At 47.6% G+C, this 22,338-nt stretch overlaps 1 protein-coding gene across 1 annotated transcript in view; it reads left to right on the top strand.

Moving 5' to 3' along the window:
* TMEM178B (transmembrane protein 178B) overlaps positions 1–13,772 on the top strand; it is a 323,639-nt gene extending 309,867 nt beyond the window's left edge. The window contains exon 4 of the mRNA XM_019749862.2: positions 4,220–13,772. Coding sequence (XP_019605421.1) covers positions 4,220–4,470 — 251 coding nt within the window. The 3' untranslated portion in view covers positions 4,471–13,772. The remainder of the gene's footprint in view (positions 1–4,219) is intronic.
* The last annotated feature ends 8,566 nt before the right edge of the window (positions 13,773–22,338 follow it).

The following is a 22,338-nucleotide window of genomic DNA, read 5'->3' as shown; positions in this document are numbered from 1 at the left end:
CACCCCACACTCCCCAGTTAGGCACCAGTCCACATGTCTGAGAGTGGGTTCCTCACTAGACGGAAAGCTGGGGTCCAGCAGGGTTCTTGCCCGCTACATCTCCTATCTCCCCCAGTGTTTGTCAAAGCGTATCATTATTTCAGTTGTCAGAATATGTTGCTAAGTAACAATGGCAGCTTGTTATTCATTCAGAACATTTATTAAAGATCTACTGTGTGCCCGCATATATCCATTTCTAATTATTAATGCACATTTTCAAATTTGAATGTATATGTGCCGAAGCACATAAAAATAGAAATCCTAGCTCACAACAGAGAACAGCAGTGTATGTGGAAACTAGTAGAATCTGTTCCAACTCTTCTCTCGTCCTCATGCGGAATTTCCTAACAAGTTGCATAGAGGCCCTACTTCAAAGGCCGTCAAAAGTGAGAACCCTGAAAGTTTTCTCCGCGTCTGTGGAAATATTGACAAGCACTAACGAACAAAATAAATTTTAAAAGGTTCCAAAGTCCTGGAACCACTGATGTGAAGTGAAGGCAGGAAGATTCCCCAATTAACTGCCTCGACATAACAACGAGATGTGTGTTATCAACACATTGGGACATTTCCAATTGGTAATTAGTTCCACACGGACCTAATCTCTTCACTCCTGACTTGTCATCCACGTCCTGTGTGTCTTGTCTGTCCCGCTCGCAGAATATTGCGCATCAAGCCTTTTCAGCTACTGGCAACGTCAGAAGATCAAAACTTCCTTGAGGTCGACCTTTCTCCCAGAACCAGTCACTGGACTTAGTCAGGAATACAGTGCACCTTTTGATGAGAAGTAATGTCTCCATTTTTAAAGGATCCTGTGTACATTCAGTTTATAGTAAGTCCTTGGGTGACCTCAGTCCCATCCAAGCTTCAATTTTGATGACTCATTTCACATCTGTGGCTCAGAACTTTCTATCAGGCTGCAGACCCATGGTTCCAAGTGGCTTAACATCCCAAGAGCAGCTCATGTTTGAACTCACCGTGTGTGTGTCTGTGTGTGTGTAAGTGCACACACACACACACACACACACACACACACACTCACTCTCACTCTCTTCTTATCCCTCATCTAAATGTTAGTAAATGGTATGATTGCATACCCAAGTTTCCAAACCAGAAATTAAAAGCAGCCTTGAGACACAGGCAGTCTAGCTCTGGTTTGTTAAAATTTGGATTATTTGAAACTAGTGTCAAAAGGAAGCTTCTCTCAGCTCTCGCACTCCCAGACCCTCGCTCTCTGCTCAGCTGTGCCCCATGGGCTGCCTCCTTCCTTCTGGGCCTCCTCTGCTGCTTCCCCGACTTGGATCTACATCTCAAGGTGACACAGAGGACCTCAGCCACATCAACAGAAATGATCTGAGGAACTTTTGAAAATGAGAAAGAGTCACAGCCTGTCCCCCCGAGAGATTCTGATTCAGAAAGTCTGGTGTAAGATCTCTTCTGCCCTGGGTACCATCAGAGAATTCTGACTGAACCCCGTACACAGCAGGAGGTACCTGGGGTGCTTTGTAACTCTCCCAAGTTTGGGACCACTGTTCTCCCAAGTAATGATGGAGCCATATGTGTTGGTATATCGTAGCTGTTCCTACACATGCCTGCATGTACACAGGGACACACACACATACAAATACACACATATCCCTACACACCAGTGCACAAAGGTACACACTTACACACATACATGCACATGTGCATGCACACACACACGTTTACACACACCTGTGCACAAAGGCATACATGTGCTCACACATACATGCATCTGTGCATGGACACACACACACGTCCACACACACCTGTGCACAAAGGCATACATGTGCTCACACATATGTGCACACGTGCCTTTATTCATGCAGCATGGACGCCCAGGTCACCCCTGACGCCTCGCTTTCAGTGGCCTCTCCAGGCTGCCATTCGCTCCCGCCCGGCCCCTCCTTGCAGCCTTCTGTTCCCTCCTCCCTGATGGCTGCAGCGAGTCCCTAAGTGGCCTCTGTAGTGTCCGCTGCACTGCCCCCTACACTCCTGACTTAGTGGTCTTTGGGAATGCAGAGCGAAGCCACCAAAATGTCTCAGCCCCTGCAGGCACTCAGAATACAGCTCAGACCTCACAGCTCAGAGCACAGTGTTCACCCCAATAGCTAGGGCTCACTTTGGCTTCGCCTCCAACAGCCACATCTCAAAGCACACTCGACCACGTGAGCATTTTTAGATTTAAATCTTTGTTCCCAGGTGGGATTATTTTCTTAACCTAACATGAAGCCACTGGGTCAAAGATACGAATATTGTAATGGTCCCTTCCCCTAGAGTCTATGGAAAGTCCATTTTACTGCTCCATGACTAGTTTTGGAGATGGTCATTCAAAAACAAAGCAAAAGAAAACAAACCAAAAAACCCCCAAAACTTGGTAGTTTAATAGATGATGCTCTATCACTACACTTTCAATTTTAAATGCTTTGGTTATTGGTAAAATAGAGCATTTCTTACATATATTGACCATTTGTATTTCTTCCTCTGTGATCTGAACTTTGGACGGTGCAGTCTTTGTCCAATACAACCTTTTTTCTAACCTATAATTCCAAAGGGCGATCACTGGACCAGTAGCATCAGCATCATGTAAGAACTTGTTAAAAATACAGATTCTCAGTCCCCACCCTGACCTACTGAACCAGAAACTGGGATGGGGGGGAAGAGCAATCAGCTAACAAACCTCTCAGGACTCCAGACGGTCCTACCGCAGTCTGACTGACGCAGAATTTATCTTGAACCCAGGTGCACAACAAGGGGACCCACGAAGGGACCCACCCTGTGTGCCACCAGTCTTAAATCTTGCAGAGGATAAGATTGTGAACTCTAGAACTAGCCTGCTTGCCTCTGTAGCCTGGCTCTACCAGTTACTAGCTGTGTGATCTTAGGCAGATGGTTTAACCTCTCTGGGCCTCAGTTTCCTCCATCCATAAAATGGGGATAATTTTATAACCTACCTCATAGATTTGTTTTGAGAATTAAAGGTTCAATACATGTTAAGCATTTAGCACAGGTCCTAGCACGCGACACTTCATAAATGTTACGTATAACTGCTGCCACTGTGGCCATTTAAATTATCGCAAACACACGGACCTGAGGCCTGGAACAAATAAGGTTGGATCTTAAAGAAACTTAGCCATCAGGAAGCAAGAGGTCTTAAAATAAATATAAACATAATGCACCTCTACTTGTTCCACCCTCAAGAAATATTCTTCTCCCTTTTCCTTCCATCGACTCAACGCAGACTTCCCAAACTAGGCAGACTCCTTCAGGCTGCTGCTCTCATGTCAGTCATGACGAGAAACAGGCGATGCAGCAAATATTGAGAAAAGCTTTTGAACTCGTTTTAGAGACACCAAATATCTCTATTGGTTAAAAATAGGTGTGTAATTCTATATACCATTTTTATAACGTTATCTTTTTTAGCAGCCTTCTCATTGGAGGTGACTATGAGCAATATATATTTTTTTAATTAAAAGTTAGACAAGTTAACTTATGCAAACTGTGGATTGTGAATCTTCATGGGTGAGAAGTCACGTGCCGATTTCCCCAGAGGTGTTTGATTTGGCCCCCACTTTATAATATACCTCATAGGGTCCGTGGGCCTTGGAGAGCAAATACCTTGGGAAATGTTGTCTTTCAGGATGTGGGAAAGGGTTTCCAGGATTTGGGTGACCTGTTGGTGAATAGATTAAAGGAAAACCCAATATTGTAATAAGACATTATATGTACAAAAGGAAAGAATAAAAATGTTTATTTCCCCTTTAAAGCAGTAGCAACTGCGGTATTTTCTGTGTCTCCAAAGAAAGACAATGAATTTTTAGATGCCTCGGATAAATGAGCTGAATGCTCTCTGCCTCACTCCACCCTCCACAAAACTCGACCACGACATTTATCTCGTATTTTCCCAAAGGAGAGACTTCCCCGAGTTTGCCCAACCCTGGGCAGTCACCGGAGAGCAAGGAAGCCTTGATCTCTTAACACCACTCTCATCTCCATGAATATTTCTAGATACGGATCTTGGTAGCAAGTTACTCTTACCTGGTTCTTCTCTTTTTTCTTAAGACAATTGAAACTGTAATAAACCTCACTTCTCTCTTTCTCTCTCCCTCTCCCCTTTCCTTCTCCATTCCCCCCACCCCCTGTGTCTTCCCTCGCCCTTCAGGAACCTTCTGCATCATTTCACTGTGCACCTGTGTGGCCGGGATCAACTTTGAGCTCTCCCGCTACCCACGTTACCTGTACGGACTCCCGGATGACATCAGCCATGGCTATGGATGGTCCATGTTTTGTGCATGGGGGGGCCTGGGCCTCACGCTCATCTCGGGGTTCTTCTGTACCTTGGCCCCTTCTGTCCAACCTGTCCCGAGGACCAACTGCCCTAAATCCAGACCCGAGAACGGGACAGTGTGCTAAAAAACAAACCCATACACCTATATATATATATATAAATATATATATAATATACATATATAAAACAAAACTAAACCAAGACGATGCCAGTGCCACGGCAGAGTTGAGTTGGCTCAGGCACCCACATCTCGTCGGACTGTGTGTCGCCTCATCGCCGAGATGGGGAAGGCGTTCCTATCCTGTGGCTCTTCCATCGGTTCTTAACTTTGGGCTCCATGGTTTCTTGAGGACAGCGTGACCGTCACCACTCGCGATAGCGTCCTGATTCCCGTCACTCACGAGGTCGGGGACAGGGCCAGTGGTCTGGAGTGGCACCTACGTAGAGAAGGCCGTGCCCCCCCGGGGGCCAAGAGGACAGTCACCACCCCGGCACCGGCCATGTCGCAAACAAAGCCCTTAGTGCATAGAATGTAACCAAGTCTTTGAGGCCATGTGGAGAACGGCTTCTCCTCGCTCTCTTCCTGTTCTGATTTCCTTCTTGGCCCACCAGCGACACGTGGAAAGTGGCAGAGAAACCAAGAAGGAAGTTTGCTCTCTGCTGCCAAACTGTTGGACCAAGTAGTAGATGTGGGAGGAGGGAACAGTGTGCTGACAGGCAAGGTCCGCGTCAATCAAGGACCCTTCAGTGGATGCTCAGAAAACCCAGTCGTACCTTCCAGCTGCCTTACACCCAGTTAAACAAGAGGCTGCTCTGCCCACACGCCCCCTGCACCCCCCGGGCAGAAGGGAGCCTTGGAGTAACGCTGTGATGTGCGTGTGTGTGCGTGTGCGTGTGTGTGTAACTACTCCGGGTGGTTTCCTTTTTTTCTTTTCACCGTTTTAAATGCAAATCCTGCATTGTGACTGCTGTCTGTCTATGCTTCGTGATGGTTTCACGGCCCAACATCCAGGAGGAGTAATGACGGGCGAGCCCATATGGGTGCCAGTTCTGCAGCTTCCCGTCCCCGGAGTGTGTGTGTGTGTGTGTGTGTGTGTGTGTGTGTGTGTGTGTATGTGGTGGGTGTTTTCCGAGTGTGGGGTTGTATCGTTTGTTGCATCTTTCTGTTATTTTTAGTGCAGCTGAAATTCCCAGAGGGCAGAACCAAGAACACAGCTGCTGGGCAGAGGCTCCTGTGGTTCTTTCTATCACAGTTGTGGGACGTCACAGGACTTAGTCCTCTAACTTTGGAAGTTCAAGACACAGCTGGGCACAAAAGCCACGAGAGAAGCGGGGGAGCACGGTTCAGCAGGGAGGAGGAATGTGGCCTCTGTGGCTGTTGTCCGAGTCCACAAGACCTTTTCCTCCCCATCATGGAAGCTGCCCTTCGTCACTGGACATCTACCCCTTTTCTAGGGGCGACTTCTGTACAGATGAAAGAAAATGGGTCACATGCCGAGAGAGTACCTCCATGTCCCACGGGCTCGAGTTTGTATGATAGTGTGTAAATTCACGGAGAACTCTTGACTCTTTCCATCTGCTTCCTTTTCCTCTTGATATTCAAGGCCATGAATCCCCAAATCGCCGTCGTAGTGGCTAGCGCCCAAACAGGTGGCAGAACGCCAGCCCAGTGTCTCAGGCTCGTGTGAGCAGGTTGGCACTGCAGGTGAGGCTTGCTCCAAAGTCAGCCAGAGAGTTGTGAAAGCTGTAGGGGCAGGAGTCTGCCCGAAAGAGTGGGCAGGAGCAGCTGACGGTCACCTCAGTGACCCCGCTGGGCTGAGCAGCCCTGGGGAGGCAAGGAGAGAGTCCCCCGGACTCTGTATAGCCATGGGTCAGCCATGCAGCCGAGAATTCAGTTGCTTCAGAAGTAAATATGCTCTGGGAACTTTGCTCACTACCCAGCAGGCTTTCTTCCCTCCCATGCACTCCGTTCCATCTACCTTCCTACCAGGCTCTACCTTTCCTCACCTACTAATCACACAGCCCCCCTCTCTCCTACCCCCCATCCTGCCTGTCTCGTCATCTGCTCTGTCTGACTGTGTGTGTCTGTGATTCACATCTGGTGTGCACGAATGGGCCTGAATGTGGGTCTCCATGTGTATGTTTGTGTCCACATGTACCTGGAGGCAGGTGTGGGTGTACGCTTCAAGACGTCCTGGCCAGTGACACTGCTCGGCTTTTGCAAAAGGTCTCGCGCGTTCGTGCCCTGTGTGTGGGTTTGTGCCCTCGTGCTGGGAGACGAGGGGCGAGGCCTGTAACAGGAAACGCTATTAGCTTCCAAGTGAGCTGCTAAGGATGATTTCCAAAACACGGGATTGATTCTATAAGGAATATTCTATAAGGGAAATAATTTTCAGAAAAACCCAGTTTTTCAATTGTACAGGGAATTGTCTAAAATTTTTCTTTGAAAAGTTAGATTTCTCTCTTACGGGGAAGGACCTACTCGGGCTTGAGGAAAAGTGAAGAGAAGTATCTCAGATTGAGAGGCCTTGTGTCTTCCTTCCAAGTGTCTTGAATGGGACCCGCTGAGCAGAGAGACGCAAGGGTCCACTGGGGACAGAGGACTTATCTGTGACCAGACCCAAATTCTAGCTGTTTTCCAGTTGCAGGAAAATGGGGAAAGAATTCTACATGGGGCAACTTGCTATCGCTGATTTAAAATTTTCTCTCGTAACTATGTTTGGGGCTGTTGCCTCACAGACCTGTCATTATTTATACTGTCTTTTTCATGCCATGCTTGTCATAAATTTCCACTCTCTCCAGCTACTAATCTTTAGGGTAGGCCATTAACACAGCTTACTGCACCCCCCTGGAACCTTCCTGAAATGTTAGGAGGACTCCTGGGAAAGAAGCAAACCCTCTGGGCTCAAGGCATCTTCAGGGCAGGTATTTTGAGCTGCTTTGTGTGTGTGTGTGTGTGTGTGTGTGTGTGTGTGTGTGTGTGTGTGTGTGTGTTTGGTATTGGGCCAGATAGGTACAGATACACCTACTCTGAGATCTGATCCTGCGTGGGACCCCAAAACCGCCCAGCTGCTTGGCCTGGATGGAAACCGTGTCCACATGGCAAGTCCTGGCTGGTGGGAGACCTTTCCAGGTGACCTTGACCCCTCCAGCATAGGGGGTGAACCCCAGGTTAAGACCTGCTGCTCCAAGCAGTTACTGAAGCTTCACGCTGTGAGGTGGCCGAGGAGGAAGAGAAAGAAGAGAGGAAGGAGAGAGAAGGGAATCTGGACCATAGACCCTTTCGGTCAGACTGCCAACTCCAGATCAAAGTAGAACCCGACCTACTGAGGGATTTAGGGTCAGCAACCCTACCCCAGGTCAAGTTCAAAGTCCTTACACATGTGCATACACAGTTTAAGACAACGTATGTGTCTTGAGCTCCATCCATGTTACCCTTGAGCATGGGGGCCATTTCAACTGTTATTTCCTTCCTTACCCTGTAAGATTGAGGATTCAGGAAGGTGGAGTGTCTGCCTGGAAAGAGGTCCTATTTCTTTTTCTCCCCCATTTGGGGAATTGAGTTTCTTCTTTTATTTCCCTTCCCTCTCTCTACGCACTTCCACTCTCCTTCTGCATCGGCTCTAGCCCAGTAAAAGAGTTAAGGAATTCATCTCTGAAGAGGTTCATACACCGCAAGCCACCCCCTTCCTTGTTTCCTGCGGCTGTAGGTTTTACGAGAAGGCCTGTGGCTCCCTGGCCTCAAAATAGAAAACGTATGTAAATGCGCCTGTGCAGGCTCCTGCCCGCCTAGAAGTCCAGCCTTTCAACAACTCTGCCTTTCCAACTTCAGGGACCAGGAAGTTACAAACACTCCCCGACCTCATGTCCACGTGCAGCGTCCTGCACCCTGGGGCCATTTGGATATGTTGTCTTGTTGGGGATCAGGGAGGAATCTATTCCAAGACTCTGAGACACGGCCCTCCATCTTAGTATTTATCCACAGTCATAAGAGGTCTACGAAGAAAGCGCCGTGCTCGGTTGTCCTTAGTTAGTGGAGAGATGTGTTGCTTTGGTCTCCAAAGCTGCCCACCTGAGTCAGTCAGAATAATGAAATCGGGTACGTCACCCGGGAGCTCTAGAATTGACTCCTTCCCCTGGCCTATTCTGAGAGCATGAATGAATGGATTTTCAAGTATCTGGGGAGAAGGAGTGGGAAGAAATACACTCTGGTCACCGTTATTGGAGTTTGTGTGGGACAATTAGTTGGTTCTCGTAGCTAAAGTGAAGCCGATTTTCTGAAAATGGCCCCTGTGTTCCAGGGACCAGCCATCCCAGCGGACACATCCAGCCCTTTCCAGGGAAATAGATGAGTCAGAGTGAGAGGTGGTTTCACCACAGATAAAACTGCTTGGTGCATATCTGCCTCTGTGCTGTCTCCCAGCTGGCATACGATAGAGTGAGGGGACAGAGTTTTAGACAGGCCCCCTGAGCTGGTGACACGAACGATTCTGGTGTCCCTCAAAGCAGGTGACGATGGGGTTGCCCTCTTCCCATTACGCTGCCGTGGTGCAGAATGTTCCACACACATGCGTGTTATTTCTTAGGCTACGTTATTATTGGTTGCTGGATCCCCCCCCCAAAAAAAAAAAATACATACTCATTGTGGAAAATTAGAAAAATAAAACACGAAAGCAGACTAAAAGATAGCTCATAACTCCGTTGCTCTGAGGCGTCGTAATGTTTGTAGCCCCAGCAATTTCCAGTTGGCGGTTGCCTCGGAGTCGGGGCTGGGAGGGCCGCCTGTGGTCCTCGTGGAGTGGACCCTGTGTCATTGGCAGCAGGAGCATGGGCTCCGAGCCCCCCCTCCCCCAGACAGCAGAGGCCTTTGAGGAAGTTAAATGCCAGAGCTTAGTGTGGGGGATGGACGTAAAAGAGTCCTACTTCGGAATGTTTTTTTCCTCCTGTTCTTTTTTCTTTTCTTTCTTTCTTTCTTTCTTTCTTTCTTTCTTTCTTTCTTTCTTTCTTTCTTTCTTTCTTTCTTTCTTTCCTTCCTTCCTTCCTTCCTTCCTTCCTTCTTTCTTTCTTTCTTTCTTTCTTTCTTTCTTTCTTTCTTTCTTTTTTTTTTGAGTGCTATCTCAGTCTAACTATAGGCATAAGAGCACGGAAGCCAGAGTAACTCAGTAATTAAGCTACACTTGTGCAAGTTACCGTACGTTTCATTTCAGCTCTGGGCCTTGCGTCATCTCCATACTTGAACCTCCTCATCCACAGAATGAGGGCAGTGATAACACTTTACCTCATGGCATAGTAAGGGTGACATGACGCTGCAAAGCGATTTGCAGTCAGGAAGTGTCACCTAAATTATGCACCGTTCTCCTGGCAGCAGAGCCCCCCCCCCCCCATGGAATTCCTCCTCTGTAATCGCTGTGTCTCGCTGCTGAAAGGGTAACCTAGTGTGAGATGTCAGCTTGAGCACTCAGCAGGGCCCCAACCTGTCAACTGAAGCATGTGGCATTCCGTTCTGTCATTCAGGTCCCTCCAAGAAGATGGCTCCTTCAGTTACCCATTCCAGGCTCCCTTCCTTTAGTCCAGAGCCCCTTGTGCGAAGGGCACTCTGAATCCCTCTTGATTATTCCTGGAGGTGACGGAATGAGTAAACCACATGGGGGAAATAGCACGTATGACGGCATGTAAAACAGTTAACTGTTAACCAAGGCACATGCTCAGTGCCTTATTGTTTTTCCTTTCCCATCCTCCTAACATTGTTTCTAGATGTACATGCCCGAAGGGTGGTAGCAAATCAGATGCTGAAACATTCTAATGGTCTGTTAAGTTTAAGATGGAGACAGGTTTCAAGGCACTGAGCTCTCTCTCGTCAGTTGGTGAAGAGGTGGTATCATTGGAAGCATGTGGGTTCTCAGAGGAAGTCCTTGGGAGGATGCATTCGCTAGGAGAGGTGCTGGGTGTGATCCTGTTTGGGAAAAATGGAATCCTAGGTTCGAAACAAGAATGCCCTTCCAGAAGGGTCTGCGCACTTTCTGCTTTGCAGGGGATCAGGTTTCGGCACTGTGGTCAGATCTTCTCTAAGGGAAGAGCACATCATTGCTTCCTGTGTGGATAGAGCTCCACCAGGAATGGGGGAGCCACGCAAGCAGAAGGGGTGTTTGCTCACTACTAAGAAACAGCAAACAGGGTGGACGCAGGGGGCTTGCCCAGCAGTAGCTAACCCTGGCCTCGCTTTGACAGACACCAGCCTCGGTGACTGCAACCGCTTTGCTTCATCTCCGAGGATGGGGTGTGGCTCCTTGGGGACTCTGTGTCCTCTTCTCCTGTCTCGCATTTCTCCCTCTGGCTAAGCCTTTCCCATCCTTTCCGGGTCACCTGTAGACCCTTTCTAGCCTGAATGTGTCAGGGTGTCTGCGATGTTGTGAATGTGACAATGCCTTTCTCAGAGAGGGTTTCCGCTCATCTGTTCCCATTTCCACCCACGGTGTGACTGTTTTGCTGTTCAAGACTATCTGTAAAAATGTACAAATACAAGTGGAAGCTGAAAATAAGGGGGAGGGAATTGACACTGAACCAATGCATTGATGTGGCCCTCAGTTTTCTGAGGACTTCTGTGGACGGCCCTGAAATCCTGACTGGGTGGGATTGGAAGGGAGGGAAGCCATTGGCACAGGAGTTTTTTCTGGCTGTTTCTCTGACAGCCACTTAGTGTCTGCTTGTAACTCTCTATTCTCAAGGTTTTTGCCTTTAAAGTAAAATCTATTTTCCAAAAGTAAAAGCAAGTCATCAACGTCTGATGGGAAGGTGATTGCCAAGGTCAACACAAGACCTGATCCTGGGGTCTCATTAGCAGCTTTGTCACTGGCTTACTCGGGACACATCTTGTTACCTCACCATGTCTCTGTGTCCTCTCAGCCAAACAGGGAGCAGGGGGCCTTTCACAGCTCCTGGAGCACCAAATTCCCTTGGCCGATCTGCTGCTATTTTTAGAGAGGCTTCGAGCCCATGCTGGTGTGTGCTTATTGCATGGAGGTACATTCCTGCTACTCTCGCCCCACTCTTTCAGTCCTGGAAAAGTAACCTCAAGCTAACAGCCAGTTTGTGCTCAGAGTCCAAAGCCTTTGATCTACCTTTTCATTCTCAGATGCCTTTCCCACCCACTTAGATGATTTTTACTATTGTTCCTGACAGAGCTTTGTTGTGCTGGGGCAGGAGAAAGTCTCTCAAAGGAGATGATGTATGTGAATTGCTTTGTAACCTATGACTCGCTAGACAGACCAGGCTTGTGATGTCAGAAGCAGGGAGTCTGGCGAAGGGATGCGACCAAATCAGAAGGAAGAGAACACAGGCGGCTGATGGGCAGCAGATGTGGGTAGGCAATAGAGGCAAGATAAAGCAACCTTTTGAAGTGGAAATGGCAGAATCACAGAAGCATCGTTGGCATGGCAGCAGACAAGAAGCCCCGAAGGCAGGGAACCCTGAAGTAAAAGGAAGTAGGAAAAAGGAGCGGGGTGGGTAGTCTTATGGCACAAGAGCTGCCTCCCCCAGGACTGAGAAGTCTAGCTGCCCTGGGAGGGAGGATTTACCGAGGCTTGAGCAGTGACCTGCACGGCGCCTTGCATCCACAAGTCCCTGCTCTCTGATGGCCATCTCTGGAAGCAGCTTCAGGAGGGCAGTTTCGCCTGGTGCTGTCCACCAGAGAGAACACACAAGCCACAAAAACAAGTATAAAGATCATGCAAGTAATGGTGCAAACAGGAGCCCCCGTTTTCAACGTCCAAAGCAACGGGGGGAGGGGATTAATTTTCACCCAACATATGAAAAATGTTATTATTTTATCATGGAATCAACATAAAAAGTTACCGAAGTGGTTTACGTTTCTTTTTTGTTGTTTTCAAATGAAGACTTCGAAATCCAATATGAATTTTATTCTTAGAAGACACCTCAGTTCGGATCGGGCACGTGTTCAGTGCTCGATAACCACCTGTGGCTACTGGCGGCCGCATGCCGTAGGACAGACTCTAGCAGAGGTATGCTCTGTTACGAGACTGAAGGGGGTCCTCCTCCCCCTGAGTCACTCAGGTCTCACAGCTGACAGGCTGGAGGGTGGTTGGCCCAGAGGGGCAAACATAGGAGCCGTGTCCAGGCTGCCATCCGGGCCTCTGTAAGTTTAGTTCCACCTACTTAGTGGAGGAGAGGACCATTGCTTATCAAATACATGTCACATTTGCCCCAGGGGGGTGTCATGTCCCTGGGCATGGCTCTGGTGACCTGTCGAGATCCTGCGGCCAAAGCAGGTCACTCCAGCTTATCCCTTATCCACAGGGAAGGGGGCGGATAGCACTTTGTCAAGAATAAGATCTCCACCATCTTTTGTCGCCTGGTTTAGTCCCCTGCTGATAACCTCACACTAGTATTGGGAGCGGGTTGGGAAGAGCCGCAGGTAGACTGGGTCTCCTAGGAGGTGGCAGTGACAGGCTGTGTCCCTTTGCCCTGGGACTCAGCACACCATTGCCCACCTCTCTTTCCTTCCCAGAGACCTTCCTTAGATTTGAAGAAACCTCTTTTGTTCAGGGGGAAAAGACAAGTCGTGAGATCTTAGTGCAGAGAACAGAATAAAATGTAAGCTAGCAACCCCTCATTCTCAAAGCCTATCAAAGAGCCAGTATGACAAGGTTTGACTCATTTAAAATACAACATTCTGAGCCTCGTGTCACTGACAGAAAATGAGCTGATTTGGTGTGTTTTATATATGGTCATTAGACAAGGACCATCGCCGACAAAACTCTCCAACACCTGGAGTGTTTCTGGTCCAGCAGATTATTGCTCAGTCAGTATAAATTTATTTACCTTTACTTTAATTTGCATAGTGCTTTCTGATTGGTCAGACAGGAGTGGTGTGTACTGCAGGATTCCAGCAAGCCTCTGCCCTCAGAGGTAGCAATTCCTGTGGTTATTGGTGCTAAAATAAGATTAAATATTATGTTAATTTGTTCTGATACAATGTGAATAAATGTGTTGTTTAATCTTAACAAGAATGCTACATCTTATCAGATCTACTGTACTGTCTGTTCCTTCTCATAATTAATTAATTACAGGAAAGGTGATCCAAACCAGAGCTTGAAACGATTGTGCTATTCTGAGAGGTGAATTTCGCAGGGAAGTGGGAGGGGGGATGAAAAGGGAAATTGCCAGGTTCCGGTGACTTTGCAAGGACTGAGGAAGCAGAGCACATCTGGGGACTTCACTGACACAGTGCATCGTGCAATTTTCTTTTTCAAATTGGCAGAAATATTGTATTTCCATCGATTGAAGAAAAAAGTGTCTGGTAATTAATTAAATGACTTGTTCATGGAAAAAATAAAAATAAATAACCTGTCAGTTGTGGAATGTAAACTGATTAAACAATTAAATAAAGAAGATCATGTTGTGTGTTTTAGGCGGTTGTGTCTGCTTGGGGATGGGGGTAGATGCTGCAGCATTTGAGGGAGAACAATATTGTTCCCTTAGTTTTTGAGTAGGAAAAAAAAACAGAACAACTTCTATGTAGATAGCAGAAAACGCTAATCCTGAAGGAAGTAGACAGTAAGCATTTCAAGCATGTCTAAGCTAGAGATACATGCTTTTAAAGTTGCGTGAGGGGGAAAAATGGAGAGGGATTCAGAAGAGAAAAAGAAGGAAGCGATTGTTCTTTTTCCCCTATTCTGGCATTAATAACTTTTTTAAAAGGCGTTTTGAGATGCTGGAATTACTGGTTACATTCTAATCCCTCACCCTGTTCCCTCGCTGTCAGTGAGGAGAGAAGTTTATCTCACGTCTTCATCATCTCGGTCCCTAACTTAGAATCACCGATCTTTTCTATCCCCATGCGCCTTTTAAAAGTTTCTGGCTCCCAGCTGGGTAGGACAGGTAAGGGAAACTGGAAGACGGTGGCCGGCAGATGCTTTTTAAAGGGAAATATGTGTCCGTCAGCATCTCTCCTTTTAAGGAAAAGAAACTAGCTCTGTCTGGTGTCAGAGGAAAAGTAATGTACAGAAAGGACATGGGTAGCTGGAAGGCCGCAGTGCAGACAAAAAGGACCGAGCAGCTGGGTCGTCAGAATCACAGCCCAGTCCAGTGTGGACCCCGCCAGTGCCACTGCTGGACTGGCCACCACAGCTGGCTGGCTGCTGCTGTCCTGGAGACCATAGGTGGGTACGCCAGTCCCTTCACCAGGATGAACCCCAGCTCCTTACTTCTTTCAGTTGGCAGCCCCAGTGTCAGAATCCCAGGTGGTGCACCGTCCAAGGGGGCCAGGAAAACAGACCCAGAGACTTGAGCTTCTCTTTTGGGTGGTGGGCTCTGCCCTGCACCCAGATTCGTAGAGTACACAATTCCCCAAACATAGGCAGAGGCATTGATGCTAGGCCTCAGTGGGGAGATGTCCATTAGAAGCGGGGTGCCTGAGGGAGAGGAGGTGTCCCTGGGAGGAAGGATGTCGCTGCATCTCTGGTACATTTGCATAGTGGTCAAGTGGATGTGTGTATCGTTTTCATGGTAGCGGAGAGCCAGGCTGGGCCTCCCACTCGAAAGATACACACAGTGTTGGGCCTGGTACACGAAGGCCTGCATAGGTTTAGTCTGAGATAGGAACAAGAACGTGAGCAGTAGAATTTATTTTGAAAAAAAAAAAAAAAAAAAGCATCCTGGAACCAATGCAAATAAACAGTAAAATGTCTCAAGAGTAAGTGCAGATCATAGGTAAAAGCCTTATAGAATGGTGATGGGAAAGGTTTAATAAGTGGCGAAGAACTTGAAGAGATGGGAGGCTGGGATCCTAAGGGTCCCCTCCCCTCCTTGGTAGTAATGTCCCTTGGACGAGAGAAAGAATGGAAACCCTACTGATCTTAAGAAGTGAGCAAGGCCTTTCAGCCCTTGTACCTTCAAGGGAAAGCAGGTGGGATGAAAGAGCATCTGCCTGGTGGGTGGGTGGGGGGGAGTGGGTTGGAGTGCTGCCCCCACCAGGTCCTATGTATTTGTGCTGCAGGGGTGGGTGGAGCTGGCAGCAGTTATCTGAGGCGTAATGCCTGGATGCCCCGTGGATGGCCTGGGGGGAGCCGCGAAGAGATAAACAGTCTGGTTCTCCTTTTCCCAAAAAAGCACAGCTTTGATTTCTGTCTGTGATGAATTTCTGTGCAGTCCACTGGGTTTGTGGGAAACACCTACTCATCCTCACCTCAGCACCTGTGCCTCCAGATACAAAAATGCCCACAGTGAGAGCTGTTGAATAATTGGAGAAAGGCAGCTTGAAGAACTGTGACCACATCCCCCAGATACCAGGTGGTCCACAAAGGGGCCCCCTCCTCCACGAAGCCTTCCTTTCCTGAATGTGTATCCTGTTCAGTGTTCTTCCCCAGCCCCCATGGCCTCTGAGTCTCTCTCTCTCTCTCTCTCTCTCTCTCTCAGCACTTAGCACATCCAGATGAAATTACTATTGTCCTTGGGACTTCCTCAGGGACTGGGTTGCCTTGAAGGACAGGGATTCCAACCCTCATCCTCGTATCCCAATGACTAGTAGTGCCGGTGTATAGTAAATGCTCAATAAATACTGGTCTGAACCAAAGTGAGGTCTTGCCCCATCCACCCCTCAAGCTGGTCCTCAGTGATGTGTGAAATTCTTTTAAGTGTTATTACAGTTTCTCAAGACCACGCTCAGGTACAGTGATTTGCTAGAAGGACTGACAACCCGGAAACGCTGTTATACTCAGGGGCATGGTTTATGACACTGAAAGGACACAGATTAAAATCTGCAAAGGTGAAAGGTGCACAGGGCAGAGTTCAGGAGAGACAGGACACAAGCTTCCAGTTGTCTTCTTCCAGTGGGTTTGTGCGAGTTGCACTGAATTCTCCCAGCAGTGCTAGGTGACAACAGGAGCATTGCCAACCAGGGGGGCTCACCCAGGCCTCAGTGCACAGGGATCTGGGGAGGTGCGCCACGGAGGCATGGAGGGCCCGTATAGCGGACCTCAGTTACTCAGCCTCCATCCCCTCCAGAGGTCAAACTGATAACCTGCAGACAGGCCTCCACCCTGTACCCCATTGTTCCTGTGAACGAGCATGGCCCCAGGTCAGACACCCTCATGAGGCAGGACAGCCCAAGGGCTTAGAGCTTCTATCCCAGGAGCTAGTCAAGGGCCACACCTTTCTTTGGGACTTGCAGGGTTCAGGCAACCTGACCTGTCCTGTCAACCCTTTCCCATACAAGTGAGATTAAAGCCTCTCTGTGGGAAAGCATCTCCCTAGGTATTCCCGGCGCCTCCCCTTGCCTCTTAACCCTGCAGAGACAGGCCTGGTGCTGGCTTTCTTTGCAGTCCCATGGTCTCCCTCTGTCCCCACTTCTTCTCAAGGAGCTCCGTGCCCTTCACAAGAGGCTGGGGGTTGCGGCGGGGAGAGTAGAGCAGGTGTTTGAGTCTTGAAGCAGACCCACATTTGGATCTTTTTACAAGCAACTTGTGTCGCTGTCCTGAACCTGTGTCCTCGTATGTGTATAAATGGGTGTTCCAGTGTCTTCCTCCCACACTGCTTTAGAAAATGAAAGAGTTGACCCCCGTGCCAGTGCCTGGGCCAGAATTGTTCCTCGGTGCCCTTCCGCCTGCCTGCACCCCCTGCGCTGTTTGTCCTCTTTCATTAACAAGCACTTTCTAGATCTCACCCCTCTAAGAAGGGCTTCTGAGCTGAACAGGGCCCAATATTAGAGCCCCACAGGTAGGCTGCTTTAAAAGCTCAGGGACAGTGGACTCGCTGATCGTGTAAATGCAAACCCACACTGATCGTGTGTGGCCATCGTTTGGCCAATCCAACTCTCCTGTGCTGTGAAACAAAATCGTGGTTTGACATACTTTGAATTCAGGAGAGGAGAAAACCTGGGATTGAAAGTACTCCTTCCCTTGGCACAGCTTTTCCTTTTCTAGGAGGGAGAGAAATGCGCTAGAACCTTGCTACGCAACGTGTGGTCCTCGGACCAGCAGCTCCAGCGGCACTTGGAATCTTGCTAGAAATGTGGAATCCTCGGTCTACCCTCGTGTCCACTGAATCCAAATGTGCGTTTGACAGCGACCTGGGGTGGCTGGTATGCGCTGGTCGGGAACACCTACTCACCTGGTGATGGGGTCTGAAAAGTTGTGTCAACACGTCTGCTAATATTTTTTATCTAGGACAAAGATGACAGGAGGATTTCAAAGGACAGTGAAAAACATTAGTCCCAGCCTGAGGTTTCAAAGCCACATCGGAACAGGTATGATTTTTATCTAATGTGCCAAGAAAGGTCCTTCCTGCTGGGTCTAACCCTGCGTTTTAGGGTAAGCACCAGGGGAACGAGGCCGAGTAATTAGGTTTTGCTTCTCCCAGGGAACGGGTGTCAGGCAGCACTCACCCCGCTCACCCCATAGCAGCTGTCTCCCAGCAGGTGCGCGGAAGACCACCTGGGTCCATCGGCTGTGGGAGAGCAGACCCAGGTGGCCCGCGGGGAGGAGTTTGCTTTCGTCTCTTCATGGGAAAGCCTGGACCGTGAGACCAAGTGGATCTCAAGAGTGAAAGAACTAGAAGCCCATCCGCTGATGTTCCTTCCTTTGTGTCTTTGTGAGCTAGAGGGCAGAGCTTTCGTTGGGGACAGTATAACGTTCTGATCATAAGCATGGACTCTGGAGGGAGACCGCCTGAGTTCATACTCGGCCCCACCTGCTAGGGGTGGAATCTTGGACAAGATACTTAGCCTCCATGCCTCACTGTCCTCAGTAAATCAGGATAACAATAACAACTTGTGGGTCTGCTGTGACTGTAAAATGGGTCAATACCTGCCAGGTGCTTAAAACAGTGCTTGGCACATAGTAGGTGCTATTGATGTATTCGTAAATGATTCTAAATTTCAATGGCCTCTGAGAAGTCCCACTGATGGATGAGACCTGCTCCGAAGGTGTGACTCTGGGGCTAAATCTTAGAGCCCTTGTGAAGAGAGGTAGTGGAAAGGATTTTCGTCAGAGCATCACTGTGAGGTGGATGGTGGTTCTAGTTATTGGGAGGAAATGAGAAGGCCTATCTCTGTGACCACCTGCTGCCGTCACTGGGTGTGGGCTGACGTCCCACGTCAGGGTGTTTCACCTACAGCAGTAAAGGCTGCAGGCCTTCCCTCTGTTTGGTGGCTGGCTGCAGTGACCCTCTCTATGTTGGCTGTGCTCCATCTCTGAGCTGGGGCGGGATAAAGAGCAGTGTCTCAGGACCTCCCCGCCTCCCACCGATGAGGTGGACATGACAGTGAGGAGAGCCTTCCAGATGCTTTCAGTGCCCTCCTTGTGGAGGTTTGGAACAAAGGGGTTTACCTGGGAGGGGGTGGGTCATCCTTAGCTTTTCCTCCTGTATTGCCCTACATGACTCTACATTTTGGTAATGTGCCATATAAAATGGAAGAACTCATCTGTGTTTTCTTTTAGAAGAGTAAATTCTATTTTTCAGAATACTTTTGAATTTACAGAAAAATTACAAAGACAATACAGAGTTCCCACGTGCCTCACAAGGTTTCCCCTATTTGACATGTTACCATCATGTGTTACATGCGTGACAGCCAACGAACCAATACGGATGCATTATTATGAACTCAAGTCCACACTTGATTCTGGTTTCCTTAGTTTTCACCTAATGTCCTTTTTGTGTTCCAGGATCTCGTCCAGGGTGCCATGTCACATTTCGTTGTCGTGTCCCCTTAGGCTCCTCGTGGCTGTGACAGTTTTCTTGGACTTCCCTTGTATTTGATGATCATCAAAGTTGTGAGGCAGACGAGTCAGGTATTTTCTGGACTGTTTCTCCATTGGGATTTGTCTGATGATTTTCTCATATTAGGAGGAAGACCACAGAGTAAATTACCATTTTCATCACATTATATCAAGGGTACATACTACCAATGTGACTTATCCCTTGTGGATGTTGCCCTTGATTACCTGGCTGAAGTCATGTTTGTCAGGTTTCTCTACTGTAAAGTTACCCCCTCTCCACCTTTCCTTACTATGCTCTTTGCAAGGAAGTCACTACATGCAGTCCACACTTAAGGAGAGGGCACGATGTTCCCCCTCCCTGAAGAACTAAAATTTTTCCCTGGCCTCGGATCCCTAGGAAAAACAGAAAACAAAGCAATGCTGTTTGTAACAAAAACCAATTAGTTTTGTTATTCTTAATGTATATTCCACTCACCTAACTTTAAAACTTAAACACTTGAAACCACTTGAATAAATACATTCAACAAAAATGAAAAATTACTTCAGGTTCCCAGTAGATCAGGATAGAGTAGTGAACAAAACAGACGTCTTTTCCTTCAAGGAGCTTATGTTGTAGTGTAGGCAGCAGAGAGACAGAAGATAAAATAAGTAGCAATCAATATGATGATGAGTTATTTGGAGAACAATAAACCGAGAATGGGAATGGAAGTGGTAGGGTGACAAGATAAGGATGTGAAAGCCATCTGTAGTCCAGGGGTACAGGTCATGGCCCCTGGATGAAACTTTAGGAAACACAAGTTGGAGGGAGGAAGAATGGAGGAACGGGAGAATCCCTTCTAAGTTGAATATTCCATGCAAACTTTACTCCATCATGCCACTTACACAACCGTGGGATTCAAGGTAAAGTTTTCATCACGCTGGGATATTGATGAGCCTTTATTCACACTTCATCTCCTCATAGTCCAACTTCTTGGGTTGGACCTACCAAGTACAAGGAAGATACCTTTGGCTCCCTCAGCCCTGAGAATAACGCCCGCTACTCAGATGGGCATTCAAAGATACTCGTATTTTTGAATGGCGCTAACATATCAGTCTCTGTGGATCCCAGGCCGACAAAGGTCTTCGCTGTCTGTATTATAACATATGATTCTCCGTCTACAACAATATAATTCCCTGTTGTGTGTGTTGGGGGTCACAAATCGTGTTAGTGGTTTAGAAGACTTGGGGACAGCTCTAACATTTTACACATCATCACGAGTCACCTTCTAAGGATCTCGTTCACAGAAGAATGATCTCTGCCGGAGAAGAAAAAGGAAACAGTTCAAAAGACGTAAAAATAGGAGGGTTCAATCAAGACAAAGAAGCTTTTCTTGTTGTGTGTGCCCCTTCTCCCCAGTGGAATATTTCAGAGGTGAAGTTGGTTTTCTTCATCTCTCCACCAAGGCTCCAAATTCCTTGGTGTTTACCCCCATAGTGGATGGTTTTAATAGCCTGATCAATGTTCTAAAGTTCTGGGCCTTAAGAGATAATTATCTCAGAGGTTCATAGACTAGAACAGTAATGGGTTGGGGATGAAAGAAATTAATTTTGATAATCTATATCTACAAGGTGAGGGGAAGAATCCCCAAAAGGTACTGTTTGGTGTATGTCTATGCAAAGTAGTTCTCATTAATTCTGAACCAAATGGTCATAAAAACAAAATGGCCTTCAGAAACTCCTCTAGCTATCCAAGCTTGAGAATTTGGTTTCTAGCCCCTAGAGGTCCATCTTTTAACATAACTTTCAAATGTTGAAGGATTGAGCTTCATCTACGTAAAATTAGGACTAAGCAAAAATAAAGTCTATCCTTAGCTCTTTTGAAGGCCACGTGTGGATTCATCTTACTGAATAGTGCATATGCTGCCATATGCATTTTCTTCTGGAATAACCCAGTTCCTCTGATACTGAACACTGTCCTGAAACTGAAATATGCGATGGCTTTTAGCCCTTTTAGAGGAAAACATTTTGGGTTTGCCCTCTTATCTACACTAAGAACTTCAATTTAAGACAGAGGAGGAGGAAGAGAAAAGTAGCAGTGGGTCCGCTATATCGCACCACCCAAAATCCACAAATAATATCCTGAGATATTTTTGTTCTAGGTATTATTTGTTGAAATCATGAGAAGCACGCGTGGTTATGCAGCACCCAAGATACAACAGCTTATACGAATCAGGACATGCTCTTCTTTGTACGGAAGCGTCATCCTTCCATTCCTCATCATCGTCCTGCTGTAACATCAAAACGCTCTGGCTTGAAATGAGGCCAGACTCCAGACTTGGTCTGGAAATCCATCTCAGTGTTACGTCCTACGTTCTGCCTTCAAGGGCCTCACGCTGAGGGTCCGCGTTCCACTTGGCCCTCTTTTATCCCTTCATAATTAGCACAGTGGTTCTGCCAAGAGCTAAGCTGTTCGTTGGCCTTCTTCTCCATAACTTAGTGGATTTTCTTCTTGGAACTGTCAGAACGTCAAGTGTTGCTTTTCCTGGTGTTAGCATTTTAAAAGATGATACACAGATTATTCTGTTTGGGCCTATTATGTCCTTCATTTCTCTTCCTTTCTTCCCCCAATCTGTGTCTCTGTCTCTCTGTCTCCGTCTCTCTTTCTCTCTATACACGCATACACAGAAACACACATGGCTAAGTCCCAAAAGTAGACCAGAAGGAAGCCTGGATACATAGCTGGAGATAGGGAAAAGCAGTTGAGAAGAACAGCTGAGGTGTAGGAGATTGGATGTGGGCTCAGAGTTTCTGCCTATTTGTACAAAAGAGACTATACTATAAATGGTAGCCTCTAGATTTGTGCAGTGCATGACCTAGGCAACATTCACAGTAGCCCAGGGGTGCAATACCAAGGCTTCAGGTCTTGGCTTAATTGGCTTTTTCAGCAAGGCCTTTCCTGACCACCTAATTTAAAGGAAGTCCTTTCCCCTTAGTACTGCTTTTGTTATATCACCGAAGTCTTAGTATCTGCACTCCCATGCTCATTGCAGCACTATTCCCAATAGCCGAGATAGAGAGACAACCCAAGTGTCCACTGATGGATGAATGGATAAAGAAAACGTGGTGTATGCATACCAGAGACTAGAATCCAGTCTTAAAGAAGAAAGACATCCCACCACTGGCAACAACAACATGGATGGATTGACCTAGAAGACGTGACGTCAAACGAATGAGCCAGTCACAGGACAAATACGACGTGATTCCACTTATATGAGGTATTTA

Source organism: Rhinolophus sinicus, linkage group LG11 (genome assembly GCF_036562045.2).
Source record: "Rhinolophus sinicus isolate RSC01 linkage group LG11, ASM3656204v1, whole genome shotgun sequence".
Lineage (NCBI taxonomy): Eukaryota > Metazoa > Chordata > Mammalia > Chiroptera > Rhinolophidae > Rhinolophus > Rhinolophus sinicus.
Note: the sequence above shows the minus strand (reverse complement) of the source record. Positions and strands in the feature narration are given on the sequence as shown.